Genomic DNA, 12,753 nt, shown 5'->3' on the forward strand with positions numbered 1-12,753 from the left:
ATAATCTGTTCAAAAGCTGGTGATAAACTCATTTTTACTTTTTTTGTTTTTTTTAAGATTTTATTTATTTATTCAACAGAGGTAGAGAGCCAGCGAGAGAGGGAACACAAGCAGGGGGAGTGGGAGAGGAAGAAGCAGGCTCATAGCGGAGGAGCCTGATGTGGGGCTCGATCCCATAACGCCAGGATCACGCCCTGAGCCGAAGGCAGACGCTTAACCGCTGTGCCACCCAGGCGCCCCTAAACTCATTTTTATAATGCTATTAAGGATACGTACACATATGACAAAATATTTAAGAACAACACAGTGGTAAACACTAATTTCGGGAGAGTTGTTTCATCAGAGGAAAGTGGCAGGAGCGTGGGATCAAGCGTACACACACCAACGTTAATGCAGGATCTCCCCTCTATGGACTGTCGATGTTTGGGGCAGGATAACTCTCTCTCCTGGGGGATTGTCCTGTGTACTCTGGGGTGTTCGACATCCCTGAACCCTACCCACNTTTCCCCTCAGACTATTTCCTAGCCTTCCTTGTTACTGTTAAAATATCTGGTATAGATCATACTTACCGATCTTCGTATATTATCATTTCTGTAAGTTTACTTTCACTGGAAGCTTTTAGATCTTGTTTATTTCCAAGATTCTGAAAAGTTTTGATGTGTGTTTGGCCTTTTTTTATTTCTTGCCCAGGGACTGATAGGCTTTCATCATTTAGAAATGTATGCCCTTTGAAAATAAATGAAACAAAATAAAATGTACGCCCTTTAGTTCTTGGAAATTTTGCTTCATAACCTAACGTATAACTTCTTCCTGTCTGATTTTGGTTCTCTCTGGAACTCGCATAATTGGATTTTGAGTATCTTGGGCAAATCCTCTAACTTCATACTTTTTCTGCTCACATTTATTTTGCATTTTTTCTACTTTCAGAGACATCCCTTTTCCTCCCTTCTGAGAGGTTGAGATATTAGCTCCCACGATATATCCTTCATGCATCAACTTTTCAGTGATCATTTCAGTTTCTTTAGGTTCATTCTGTGTTGTAAGCTACTGCATTTGAGCCTGTAGCTCACTGGTTCAGTTTTCAGCTTTGCCAATCCCATATTACATTGCTTTCATGAAATTCATAGTTCGGATCTTTTTACCTTCTAAGATCATTTCCTTGTTCTTGGATTATTCTTTTGAAATCTCTTCTCAGATGTCCTTAAGAATCCCTGTTTCTTCATTTGATCGGCCTCAACGACAGCCATTTGCTTTTTCTACTTGACATGCCTCCTCTAAGCTGTCGACTTGTGTTAGATGAAGTGCCATGTTCAACGTAAGCAGGCTGGTTACCTCAGGAGCCTGACAGATTGGGCTCTGGGTCTCCTGTCACTGCTAGAACAGCAGGATAAAGTAAATGGAGTGATTCGTACTTTGCCAAGAAAGCAAGCCTCCTCCAGAGCTACCAGGTTGCCATCTTCCCGGGCACTGCAACAGCACTGGGCTCCCGTGGGTCTCCTCCTTCCGGTGAGCACAGGCACCAAAACAGATGCCTCGGGAGTGACCCTCATTCCCTGCTCTCCATGTTGGTGCCCGTGTAACTGGTCATGTGATCTCAGCATGGAGGGTTAAGAGAGAGAAAGCCGAAGCACTTGCTCTAGACATCAGCCCCCGGAACTTGCCATGTCTCAGGGTAAGTGATGAGCCATCGTAGATCATGTTTTTGCTTATCTGTTTTGAGTGTGAAATTTTTCATTTTTGTGTGTAATCGAAGTATAATTTAAGCAAGTTTTATTTTGAAGCGTAAATTTAATGTTCAGTCTAATGGTTCTTTAAATCAAACGTTCCTATAGATAGCTTGCCTGTTGGACTATAAGGCAGTAATCAAAGCAGAGAATTTTCCTGGAAGCAGAATATTCTAACTGTAAGAAACGTATGGGGAAGGAAGAGACAACACATAGAATAACTCCCCCGTTGAGTCCAAACCTGTGGACTCAAAGTATCAAAGGCAACCTATGAAAAATTCTACAACACGGTTTTGACAATATTTGAATAGAGATGTTAGAACTAAAAATGAAACATGCACTGAAGATTCACTTTTTCTACAAGCAGAACATGTAACCGATTATCTTACAGTTTTTCTGAACTCACTGAGTGATCTGAGAGCAGAGCTTATGTCATGACAGCTGATTTTTACCCCGTGGTGTTCCCTGGAGCCTTTAAGCCCAATGGATTCCAAAATGTTGCTTGTTAAGCTGATTAAACTGTGCTGGTTTCATTAAAGCTCCCCAACTGTGCTAACTATGACCTTTTTCATCGCTCATACGAAGTAATATCTTCACAAGAAGTGCTTGATCGATAAGACAAATTTCTGCTACAAATGCTGCTTTCAGGATACATCTGAAAACCTTTCCAGAAATCTATGATTATTGATACTAGTGAGTTTCCTTCTGATACACACTTGAGGCTCATTAATAATCTGTTCAAAAGCTGGTGATAAACTCATTTTTACTTTTTTTGTTTTTTTTAAGATTTTATTTATTTATTCAACAGAGGTAGAGAGCCAGCGAGAGAGGGAACACAAGCAGGGGGAGTGGGAGAGGAAGAAGCAGGCTCATAGCGGAGGAGCCTGATGTGGGGCTCGATCCCATAACGCCAGGATCACGCCCTGAGCCGAAGGCAGACGCTTAACCGCTGTGCCACCCAGGCGCCCCTAAACTCATTTTTATAATGCTATTAAGGATACGTACACATATGACAGAATATTTAAGAACAACACAGTGGTAAACACTAATTTCGGGAGAGTTGTTTCATCAGAGGAAAGTGGCAGGAGCGTGGGATCAAGCGTACACACACCAACGTTAATGCAGGATCTCCCCTCTATGGACTGTCGATGTTTGGGGCAGGATAACTCTCTCTCCTGGGGGATTGTCCTGTGTACTCTGGGGTGTTCGACATCCCTGAACCCTACCCACGGGATGCTAATGGCACTTCTCTTGCTAGTTGTAACAACCAAAAATGCCTCCAGATATTGCTGCATGTTCCTGAGGGCAGGGAAAGAGAGTCAGCACTGACTGGGAAGTGCCGCCTTCCTCAGAGTGGTTCGCGGTGAAGTGCAAGATCCGCAGGTGTCCGTCCGTAGACGGCACTTCATCATGGACTTAGAAGTTACACGTATCCTCTTGAGTGTGCGTAAGTGTGACGTCACAAAATTTCCTAAAGCTGTGGATCATCTTCTTGCAGCAGGTGACTTTCTGGAAATAAACTTGGAGACAGTCTCAGTCTGGTCTTCATCTTGATGATTCATGGAGGGTGTAGAACTTTATTTTTCACTTTTTAACCACGATGTACTAGCGTATTTCCTCTTGTGTCATTGTGATGAGTATTTTGACAGGATGTTTATTTTAAATCTTCAAAGTTTGAAGCATTTAATCATGCAATTTGCGCAACTGGCTCTTGCTAAAAATCACGTGGCTTTTAGGTCAGAACTGAATATTTCCGTCAAATATTAATTTTTTTTAAATTTATTCGACAGAGATAGAGAGAGCCAGCGAGAGAGGGAACACAAGCAGGGGAGTGGGAGAGGAAGAAGCAGGCTCATAGCAGAGGAGCCTGATGTGGGGCTCGATCCCATAACGCCGGGATCACGCCCTGAGCCGAAGGCAGACGCTTAACCGCTGTGCCACCCAGGCGCCCCTTCCGTCAAATATTAAAAATACACATGAAGGGTGCAAGACTTGTCGAGTTCTGTAGGCACAAAACAAAGTATAAGCTTCTCTGATTAATAGTATCAGAGTAACTTAGTAGAGAAACAGGACCCCTCTAAAACCAGCTAACATAACAAGGAATTTCTTCTAAGGATTGAGAGGTGCTGAGGATAAAAGTGATGCTGGGTCTGGGGGATGGGACCNCAAAAATACACATGAAGGGTGCAAGACTTGTCGAGTTCTGTAGGCACAAAATAAAGTATAAGCTTCTCTGATTAATAGTATCAGAGTAAGTTAGTAGAGAAACAGGACCCCTCTAAAACCGGCTAACGTAACAAGGAATTTCTTCTAAGGATTGAGAGGTGCTGAGGATAAAAGTGATGCTGGGTCTGGGGGATGGGACCGCCAGGTACTGCTGTCCCCCACGGACTCATGTTCATTTCCCTGTCAGGGGGGATGTCGTCTTTTCAGGTTTTCCCCTTCTCTCTCACTTGTTCTCTTCCTGAAGCTTGCCTTCTCCTCTTCCTTCGTGTGGACTTGGGCAGTCATGGTGACCTCCATCTGTGCGTGAGTCCCCAGCACAGCTTCTTTTAATTAACTTACTTTGTGACTCAGGATTGAGGAAATCCTGTTGGCTCAGCATAGGTCAGGTGTCGACACTTGCTTCAATTAGCTGTGGCCAAGTAGAGACGAAACAGGCTCACACGGTACCTTGACCGTCTTATTCTGCCTCCCGTGGGTGCATCCGGAACTCTAAGAAGAGAGGGTATTGGCTGGAAAGGATGATGCACATCTCAGCTACACCTAACATCAACCAACAAAATTGTCCAGCGAAGATTTTCTTCCCCTTCCATGAGAGAGACGAAAAGAGAGCAAGCTGCTAGGTATGTGGGAAATACGTCTGGATTATATAAATCTAAGCCCAGGTAGAATGTAACTCTTCTCATCTAGAGTAGAATTAGAAATTAGATTCATCAACTGGATGCCCTCTAAAGTTGCTCATTTTCCCCTTGAGTTCTCTTCCTTGTGTGTAAGCATATGTGAACATTCCGAGGCTAACCCTCTCCACAGAAGCCACACCATTCTATTTTGAGAACACTCATTTTACATGAATCTAGAGAGAACAACACATCCCTGGAGCTTCCAAATCAAAATGATAAGTAATTCTTTAGCAATTTTAGATTGGAATGAATATTCTGAGATGATGAATTAACTACTGTTCAACAAATGTCTACTATTATTGGTGAAACTATTTTTTTTTTTTAGAGAGGTAGAGAGCAAGAGCATGTGAGTGGTGGGGTGGGGAGTGGGGCCAGAGAAGGGCAGAGAGAGAATCTCAAGCAGGCCCCACGCCCACACGGAGCCCGACACGGGGCTCGATCTCATGACCCTGAGATCATGACCTGAGCCAAAATCAAGAGTCAGTCACTTAACCATTGACTGAGCCACCCAGGAGCCCTTTGTGAAACAATTCCTGATCAAAATTTGAGTATACAGATTTTTAAGTTGATGATTATGAGGTAGAATTACAAACAGTCATGTCCTGGAAGTCATGTCATGGGCACAGTTGGAAGGATGGTCCCCAGGGCTCTGCAGTGCAGGAAGGTCGCGGTGGCTCTGAGGGTCACTCACATACTGTCACCCGCAGCTGCGTCACATATAAAGAACAACGAGGTACTCTGAAATCTGACGATCACACCAGTTAGGGTCTCTGAAAAAGAACAGTGCTGTGGGTGAGATCGTTATCCATTCCACTAATGATGCTGCCCAGTCTTCTTAGAGGAAGGTTTTCGAGAACACACACATTTTTAGATGTATGTTTTTGCAGTCAACTTTTTTCTCCAAAGTAATGACTAATTTCCAGTCCGTTGTGATATTACACTTTTTACTTCAAATAATTTTTAATTAATACATTTTAGCCACTATTTTCATTTTCTCTATTAAGAAATTTCAGTGGCATGTTTTCTTCATTGAAATTATGCACAAAATATAGTACTATATTATCTGGCTAACACCATAAGAATAATGATTTTGGTAAAATCATAACCAAGCAAACCTCCCTGAAAGCAGGATCGTTCTCTTACATTTCAACAGAGCATCTCCATTGAAGCTTAAAGCAGTTGTGATGAGCGATTCGGAATTTCTTGATTTTTTTAATGTTCTACTTTCCATGAAGGATATAAAACATATAAAACACCACTTTATCTTGATCAGGGCCACCAATTAGGACACGACCTGCCACCGCCATATAGCATGTTGGTAGCTTTTTTACAGACTTACTTGGACCTCTTAGAAAATATGAAAGTATTTTATAAGCTACTATAAAAACAAGCACATATTCTCGATTCATCACTACAAGCATCTGGAAACACTATTAGGAATTACTAATAACTCCTGTTATTACAAATAGATGATGGGACTGAAATGGGAGGGTCTCTGAGATTCGGACCCCCCCCCACCAGCCTCACCACCACCTGCCAGGGGTCCTGGTGGGCCACGGTTCCTGTGACGAGCATCTGTTTGGCATCCTGGGGCTTCTGCATGGTGGGTCATGGGCTACAAACAGGCTGAAGGAATACTTTTCCTTGCTATAAATCAAATCTAGGAAAACAAAAATTGGGTAATCAAATTTGACCCATTACATTTTTCAATGCTGTTGAAAAAGTTGTATTTATTTGAGTCAAGCCAGCTTTTAAAGATATTTTGTGACCTTGTAAGTCTGGAATATTTAAAAGACAGCTTCATAAAAATGTACGTCACCATCTTTGCCAATTTTTCTAGCAACGGGGTGCCTGGGTGGTTCAGTCGCTTGAGTGTCAGACCCTTGGTTTCCACTCAGGTCATGATTTCATGACTCGTGGACCCCACATCAGGCTGTGTGCTCAGAGGGAAGTCTGCTTGATTGCTTGACAAACTCTCCTTCTGCCCCTCCCCCCGCTTGAGCACTCACTCTCTCTCTCTCAAATAAATAAATACATGTTTAAAATTAGAATTAAATCAAATTACATCTGTGGAATTAGAATTCTCCAGCACAGCACTAGGGAATAAACTCGCATTTTGTCTGTGCCCATAACACTGCTCTTGCACAAATAGTGGATTTTAACCACATCTTTCTAATACGTATAAAGAGACAGTAGAATGCGGGTAATCTCTGTAACCAATCAACAAAGGTATTTTTTAAGTGCATGTAAAATAAATTATTTTAAGCTAAACATTGAATAATATGGGTGTAATAAACAGGGACATGTTGGCTATGACTATATATCTGTTTGGTATAAATTAAGATAAAAGCATTTGTCTTCAGAGACAGATGGAGGATAGATTGAGAGAAGAACAGAGAGATCATTCTTAAAGGGAAAGCGATATCCCACAAGCCATATGCAGGCAAACATTTTTCCAGCTGTATCGTCAGATATTTTCAGTTGATGGATGACCCCACGTCCAGTGGTTTCTATGTTGAAATGGAGAAAACACAGCCTCCCTGTGGGATGGCCGTGGCCCAGGTGTGCTGCTGCTGAGCACACATGCTCTTGAGGGAAGGGTTGTTACCCTTACTACATGTTGCTTAATCTCTGCACAGCTCTGCAGGCATCCCCACAGGTGGCCCTGACCCCAGGCAGAACTGAGAAGCCGTTCATGTCTTCCCTTGGAGTCCCTGACAGAGTGTGGGGACTCTCCTCCTGGCCTTTCAGATACTCGGTGCCCCCTTACTGTCTCAACAATCCCAATCTTTTTTTTTTTTTTTTAAGAGGGAGAGTTGGGGGGAGGGGCAGGAGCAGAGAGAATCCCAAGCAGGATCCATGCCCAGCGTGGAGCCTGATGTGGGGCTGAATCTCATGACCCTGGGATTGTGACCTGAGCTGAAACCAAGAGCCGGTCACTTAACTGACTGAGGCACCCGGCACCTCAACAATCCCAGTTGTTTTAGATTTTACACTTTAGGGGTGCCTGGGTGGCTCAGTCGGTTAAGCGTCTGGCTTCAGCTCAGGTCATGATCTCAGGGTTGTGGAATCAAACCCTGCGTCGGGCCCCCTGCTGAAGGGGCAGCCTGCTTCTCCCTCTCCTCCCCGCTTGTGCTCTTTCTCACTATCTCTGTTATCTCTGTCTCTCTCTCTCTCAAATAAATACATAAAATCCTTTTTTAAAAAATTACACTTTTTTTGTGTGCCTGAACTTGACTCAGCCACTTTAGGTCTTGTGTTCCTACTTTCACATGACGTAGTAGCTGGCATATGTTAGCTAGTCCGTACAGGTTTGCCGAGGGAAAGCTTCTGTCCCTTTGTGGAATAACTGTAGGCATCAGTTAGTCACTGTAGAGCTCTGGCTAGAGCATGACACAAGCCCCGTGGTCCCTGAAGTCACACTCTTCAGGCTAAACTGCCAGGTCAGTTGCCTCCGTCCTCTTAGGGCCGTGGCTGTGCGGTGTGGCATGGAGCGGTCAGAAGGGACAGTCCCCCTGGGTCCCTCAGACAGGCTCAGTGTTCCTTCCAGGGGACCAGCGGGCTGGGGCTGCAGCGGACCCGAATGACAGCAGATAGGGATCTAAGAACTGAAACACAGTCCAATGCCAAGTAGCAGCGGGCCGTGGGTCAAGTTCCAGGCACAGCGTCCCAGGCCAGAGATGAGAGCCACCCAGTGTCACAGAGGTTTGAGGTGGTCTCTAGTCAGAATGTGAAGGCAGGTGAAGGCTTGCCTGGAGACACCTGTCGTGGGTAGAACTTGAGGGCGGCACACACGGAGTCACCTTCCTTCCTTCCAGAGATGACACGATGCTTCCTTCAGTGCCACTCAGCCTGGTGGGTTGAAGGGCACGGCCAGTGAACAGGGCCGCGAGCTCTGCTGTAGATTGAATTGCGTCCCCCAAAAAAGACGTGCTGAAGTCCTAACCCCTCGTACCTCAGAATGTGACCTTATTTGGAAACAGGGTTTTTGGAGATATAATTAGTTAAGATGAGGGCACACAGTTGTGGGGTGGGCCCTTAATCCAATAGGACTAGTGTCCTTGTGAACACAGGAAAACACAGGGACACGGGAAGGCTCATGGGACAACAGGGGTGGGGGGAGCCGCAAGGCGGCTGCCAGCCAGGGGACAGCAGAGACTGACCGAAGCTGGGGAGAGGCAGGAGGGAGTCTCTCCCGCAGGTTTCGGGGGAGGGATGGCCCTGCCAGCACCTCGATTCTGGACTTCCAACCTCCGGAATTGAGAGACAATCAGCTTCTGTTGTTTTAAGCCTTTCGGGGTGTAATACTTTGATAGAGCTGCCGTGGGAAACTGATACGTCCCCAAGACACGCGCTGCTCTCATCCACCCGGGTGTGCCTTGGGGGTTCCGGGGGCTACCGCAGCGTCCGTGCAGATGTGGGTCTCTCCGTAATTGCCACGGCAACTACCCACTGTGGCCATTCAGGCCATTCAGACGCTGCTCTCCCCAGCTGCTCCTCGCTGGAGGCTGAGGAAGTTGGCTTGGTCTCTTCCCCTCCGTCCTGCTCCCTCCCCGCAGCCCCTGTTGCCATCCTCCTGTCCTCCTGCGAGGGGCCAGGTGCATGCTTTACGTTCCTCATCCCAGGAGCGGCAGGTGAAGCTCAGAGGATACGCCGCTTTCCTTTCTGGTATTCTGGAATATATCTTTATGCATATGATGTGACATCTTCCTCGGCTAATGACAATTCTGACGATTAAGTAGCCACCAGAATGCATCCTCTTCATTAATATTGAATTCAGAAAACAAAACAGTTTACTTCATTAAAATTATGCCTAGAGGGTCTGTTCTTTTAAAGAGGTAGAAATTTAGAATTTCTTTAAGGGGCATCTGGGTGGCTCAGTTGGTGAAGTGTCTGACTCTTGATTTCAGCTCAGATCATGACCTCAGGGTTGTGAGATTGAGCCCCACATTGGGCTTCATGCTGGGCGCCCAGCATGGAGTCTGCTTGAGATTCTCTCTCTCCCTCTCCCTCTGCCCCTTCCCATCCCTTCTCTCTCTCTTAAAAAAAAAAAGAAGAATTCATTTAAATTGGATTGCATTTATTTAAGTTTAATTGCATTCAGGCTTCCAGTCACAGAATGACTAAGTCACAGGAATAAAAGGTACAGCGTCGGGAACACAGTCAGTGCATTGGAAGAGCATTGCGTGGTGACAGCTGGTAGGAACCCTCGTGGGGAGCAGAGCATAATGTAGACTTGTTGAATCACCATGTTGTACACCTGAAACTAACAGTGTGTCAACTACACTCAAATTTTAAAAAAACAACAAATAAATACATTTAATTGCATTCAGTGGACTATCTGCTCTTTTTGAGAAATGGTAAATGCATTGTCCTGAGGCAGAAATAAGTAATAACACAATTGATTTTTGTAAGGCTTGAATAATCACTGCTTAAATTAAGAACCCTCAGATAAAGAAAGGCCAGGAGGAGGCCAAGTCCAAATGAAGTCAGGAAGAGGGAAACTGGAGAAGTAAAATCAACGCAGGGTCAAGGGTGAAAATAACACATGGAAAGCAGAAGAAAGCCAGTTTCTTGCTGAGGACAGCTGTGATGCTAAACAGGATGACCCTTCTACTGATTGCAAATCTGTGTGAAAATTACTCCCAGACTAGAAGAGCTTGGTGCAGGAATCTCACCGTCTGGGTGGTAAACAATGGAGCCGGGGTTTGAAACACCTCGGATTAGAGAGGCCGAGTTCTCGCCTCTGGTGGAGGCTCCGGCCTCCTCTGCACAGGTGTCCTGTAATTCTTGTTCTCATTTTCCCTTCGTTCTCTTCTGAGGACAAAGTAACTCCTCGAGGGCCTTCTGTGCACCAAACTAATAGAAATATTTGAGTATTGTTGCTGGTAGATGTCTGGTTGCAAGTTCAAGGCCTTGACGCTGAGGCTGACCAGGATCTCCTTGAACTCCCCAGGAGCGGAGGTGACCTACATGAACATGACCGCCTACAACAAGGGCCGGCTGCAGTCCTCCTTCTGGATCGTGGACAAACAGCATGTCTACATCGGCAGTGCCGGCTTGGACTGGCAATCCCTGGGACAGGTAATCTTTCCACGTTACATAAACTCAGAGTTATGTCGGCATCAAAGCTCCCAGCTCCATACAGCACGGGGGGCCGCTGTACTGTGGCCATGGGAAATAACACCTACAGCATTGATTATTTTTAGTGGTGTGGTTTTAATAGGCTTACCTCCGTTTAATATAAAATGAGAGCCCCTTCCTTGACGGAATCATCTTGCCCAAAATGCTGCCATTGTTACGGTGCTCTTGTCATTCAGACGCTCCCCCCAGATTCTGCAAAGCAGGTTGGTGTGTAGTGTATGTTATCCAAACGTAACTGTTCAGCGTGAGCTCACATGAGCTTTGAGACAGAGGAAAACATAGATCCGGCATAGATCGTATGTTTTACAACAGTGATCGTCTGTGTCATTCCTTGAAATCTTCGCAGGACGGTGTTGCCTCCTCTTTGCAAGGAATTCCCTTCACATATCTTGAAGATACACTTGAACCATCTGTAATTTTTAGGTGTATATTTGGGTCAGGGCGGTCCATAGGGGATGGCAAATCCCCTTCTTCCCACTAGTCAACTAGGGCCTGGAAGCTCTCGATCCTTGGGTGCCTAGGAGGACGGGTGGGTCATCCATGTGTGCTACACGGCCCTATACGCTTCTAGCTGAGCTCTTCATATTCAGATCACTGAAACTACCAAGTGGATTATGCTGCATTTCTAATGGAAAAGAAAGCATGGATGTGTAGGCCGGCGCGAGGGCCATAACTTGTAAAGAACGACAGACACCCCTACATAAGATAAACCTGAGAGAGGGTAGCATGATATCTGAACTGCTGGCTTCTGGCTGATTCACTGTTTGTCTCCCGATTTCCACTATTGTCCCATTTTTCTTCTTAAAATGCCACCTTCCCTGAATGCAAACTCTGTTCTTCTTCTTTTCTGGTTGAGGCAGGTAAGAGTGTCCCCTGTAAAAGAAAGAGACAGTGGGCAAACGAAATACTAAAATAAGAAACCAACACTTCCCTCTCCAGGGAATGCACAATGTAGAGCCAAAGTACAACTGATCAAAGGTGGTTTCTCCTAGTTTCATGTTCAAAGGACAGAGTCATCCAGTCCCCAAGTCAAACAACCATTGTTTGTAAGAAGACAGGCCCACCCTGAACAAGAAGGAGCACTGAAGAAGGTTTCCCATCAGTTTTGGGAGAAGTCACCATCCAAGGTTGGCAGGACATCATTTATTTTCTATGTGCTCAGGAATCTGAAGGTGTTTTCTACTGATACAGAAACGATTCTGAGCAAAATAATAGTATCAATTAACAGTCATGACAATAAGAACCGGGGTAATTGCACGCCAGGTGCTGTTCTAAGCCATGAAGTAGCTTATTTAATTTAAGCCTCACGGTCATCCTGTGATGGACAACGTGTTCTTGTCTGTTTCAAAGATAAGTAGACCTGCGCCCGGAATTGAATTTCAGTATTAAAGTTTTAAAGCCAATTCCTTTCAGTATTAATTCTGATATGAAAAGTAGAAATTTTGATTTAGTATATCTCATGTCTGACGGCCCTTCAAACACAGATATAAAAAATATGGATTAGGGGCTCCTGGGTGGCTCAGCTGGTTAAGCGTCCCACTCTTGATATTGGCTCTGGTCATGATCTCAGGGTCGTGAGATCCAGCCCTGTGTCGGCCTGATGCTGAGCCTGGACCCTGCTTGGGATTCTCTCTCCCTCACCCCTCCCCCCCACCTCTCAGGTGTGTGCACCCTCACTCTCTCTTTGTCTCTAAAAATATATTAATTAATTAATTGATTAATTAAAATAAAAATATGGATTATAGCAACTTTGGCTTACCTCAGAAACAAGAAGTAAGGCAAGAACAGTTTTATTGTCTAATTTATAGAAATATCTGAGTTCATCTTTTGCTAATCAGTAAACATCTTTTGCCCAGAAATTTTAAGCTGTGCCTTTTGTAAATAGATATAATAAATACCTATATATAGATATATAAATAGAATAAATAGATACAATTGGTTCTGTAACAGTATTGATTACATATAAATTCTGCTAAGTGGTT

General features: G+C 44.7%; 1 protein-coding gene across 6 annotated transcripts in view; it reads left to right on the top strand.

Moving 5' to 3' along the window:
- PLD5 (phospholipase D family member 5) overlaps window positions 1-12,753 on the top strand; it is a 339,166-nt gene that overhangs the window by 218,215 nt on the left and 108,198 nt on the right. For 5 of the 6 annotated variants that reach the window (XM_034666657.1, XM_034666659.1, XM_034666658.1 and 2 more), the window contains one exon: window positions 10,584-10,711. In XM_034666657.1, the coding sequence (XP_034522548.1) occupies window positions 10,584-10,711 (128 nt within the window). Of the gene's footprint in view, window positions 1-4,101; window positions 4,571-10,583; window positions 10,712-12,753 lie in introns of those variants that run through there. The other variant, XM_034666661.1, reaches the window with a different exon arrangement.

Source organism: Ailuropoda melanoleuca, chromosome 8, assembly GCF_002007445.2.
Source record: "Ailuropoda melanoleuca isolate Jingjing chromosome 8, ASM200744v2, whole genome shotgun sequence".
NCBI lineage: Eukaryota > Metazoa > Chordata > Mammalia > Carnivora > Ursidae > Ailuropoda > Ailuropoda melanoleuca.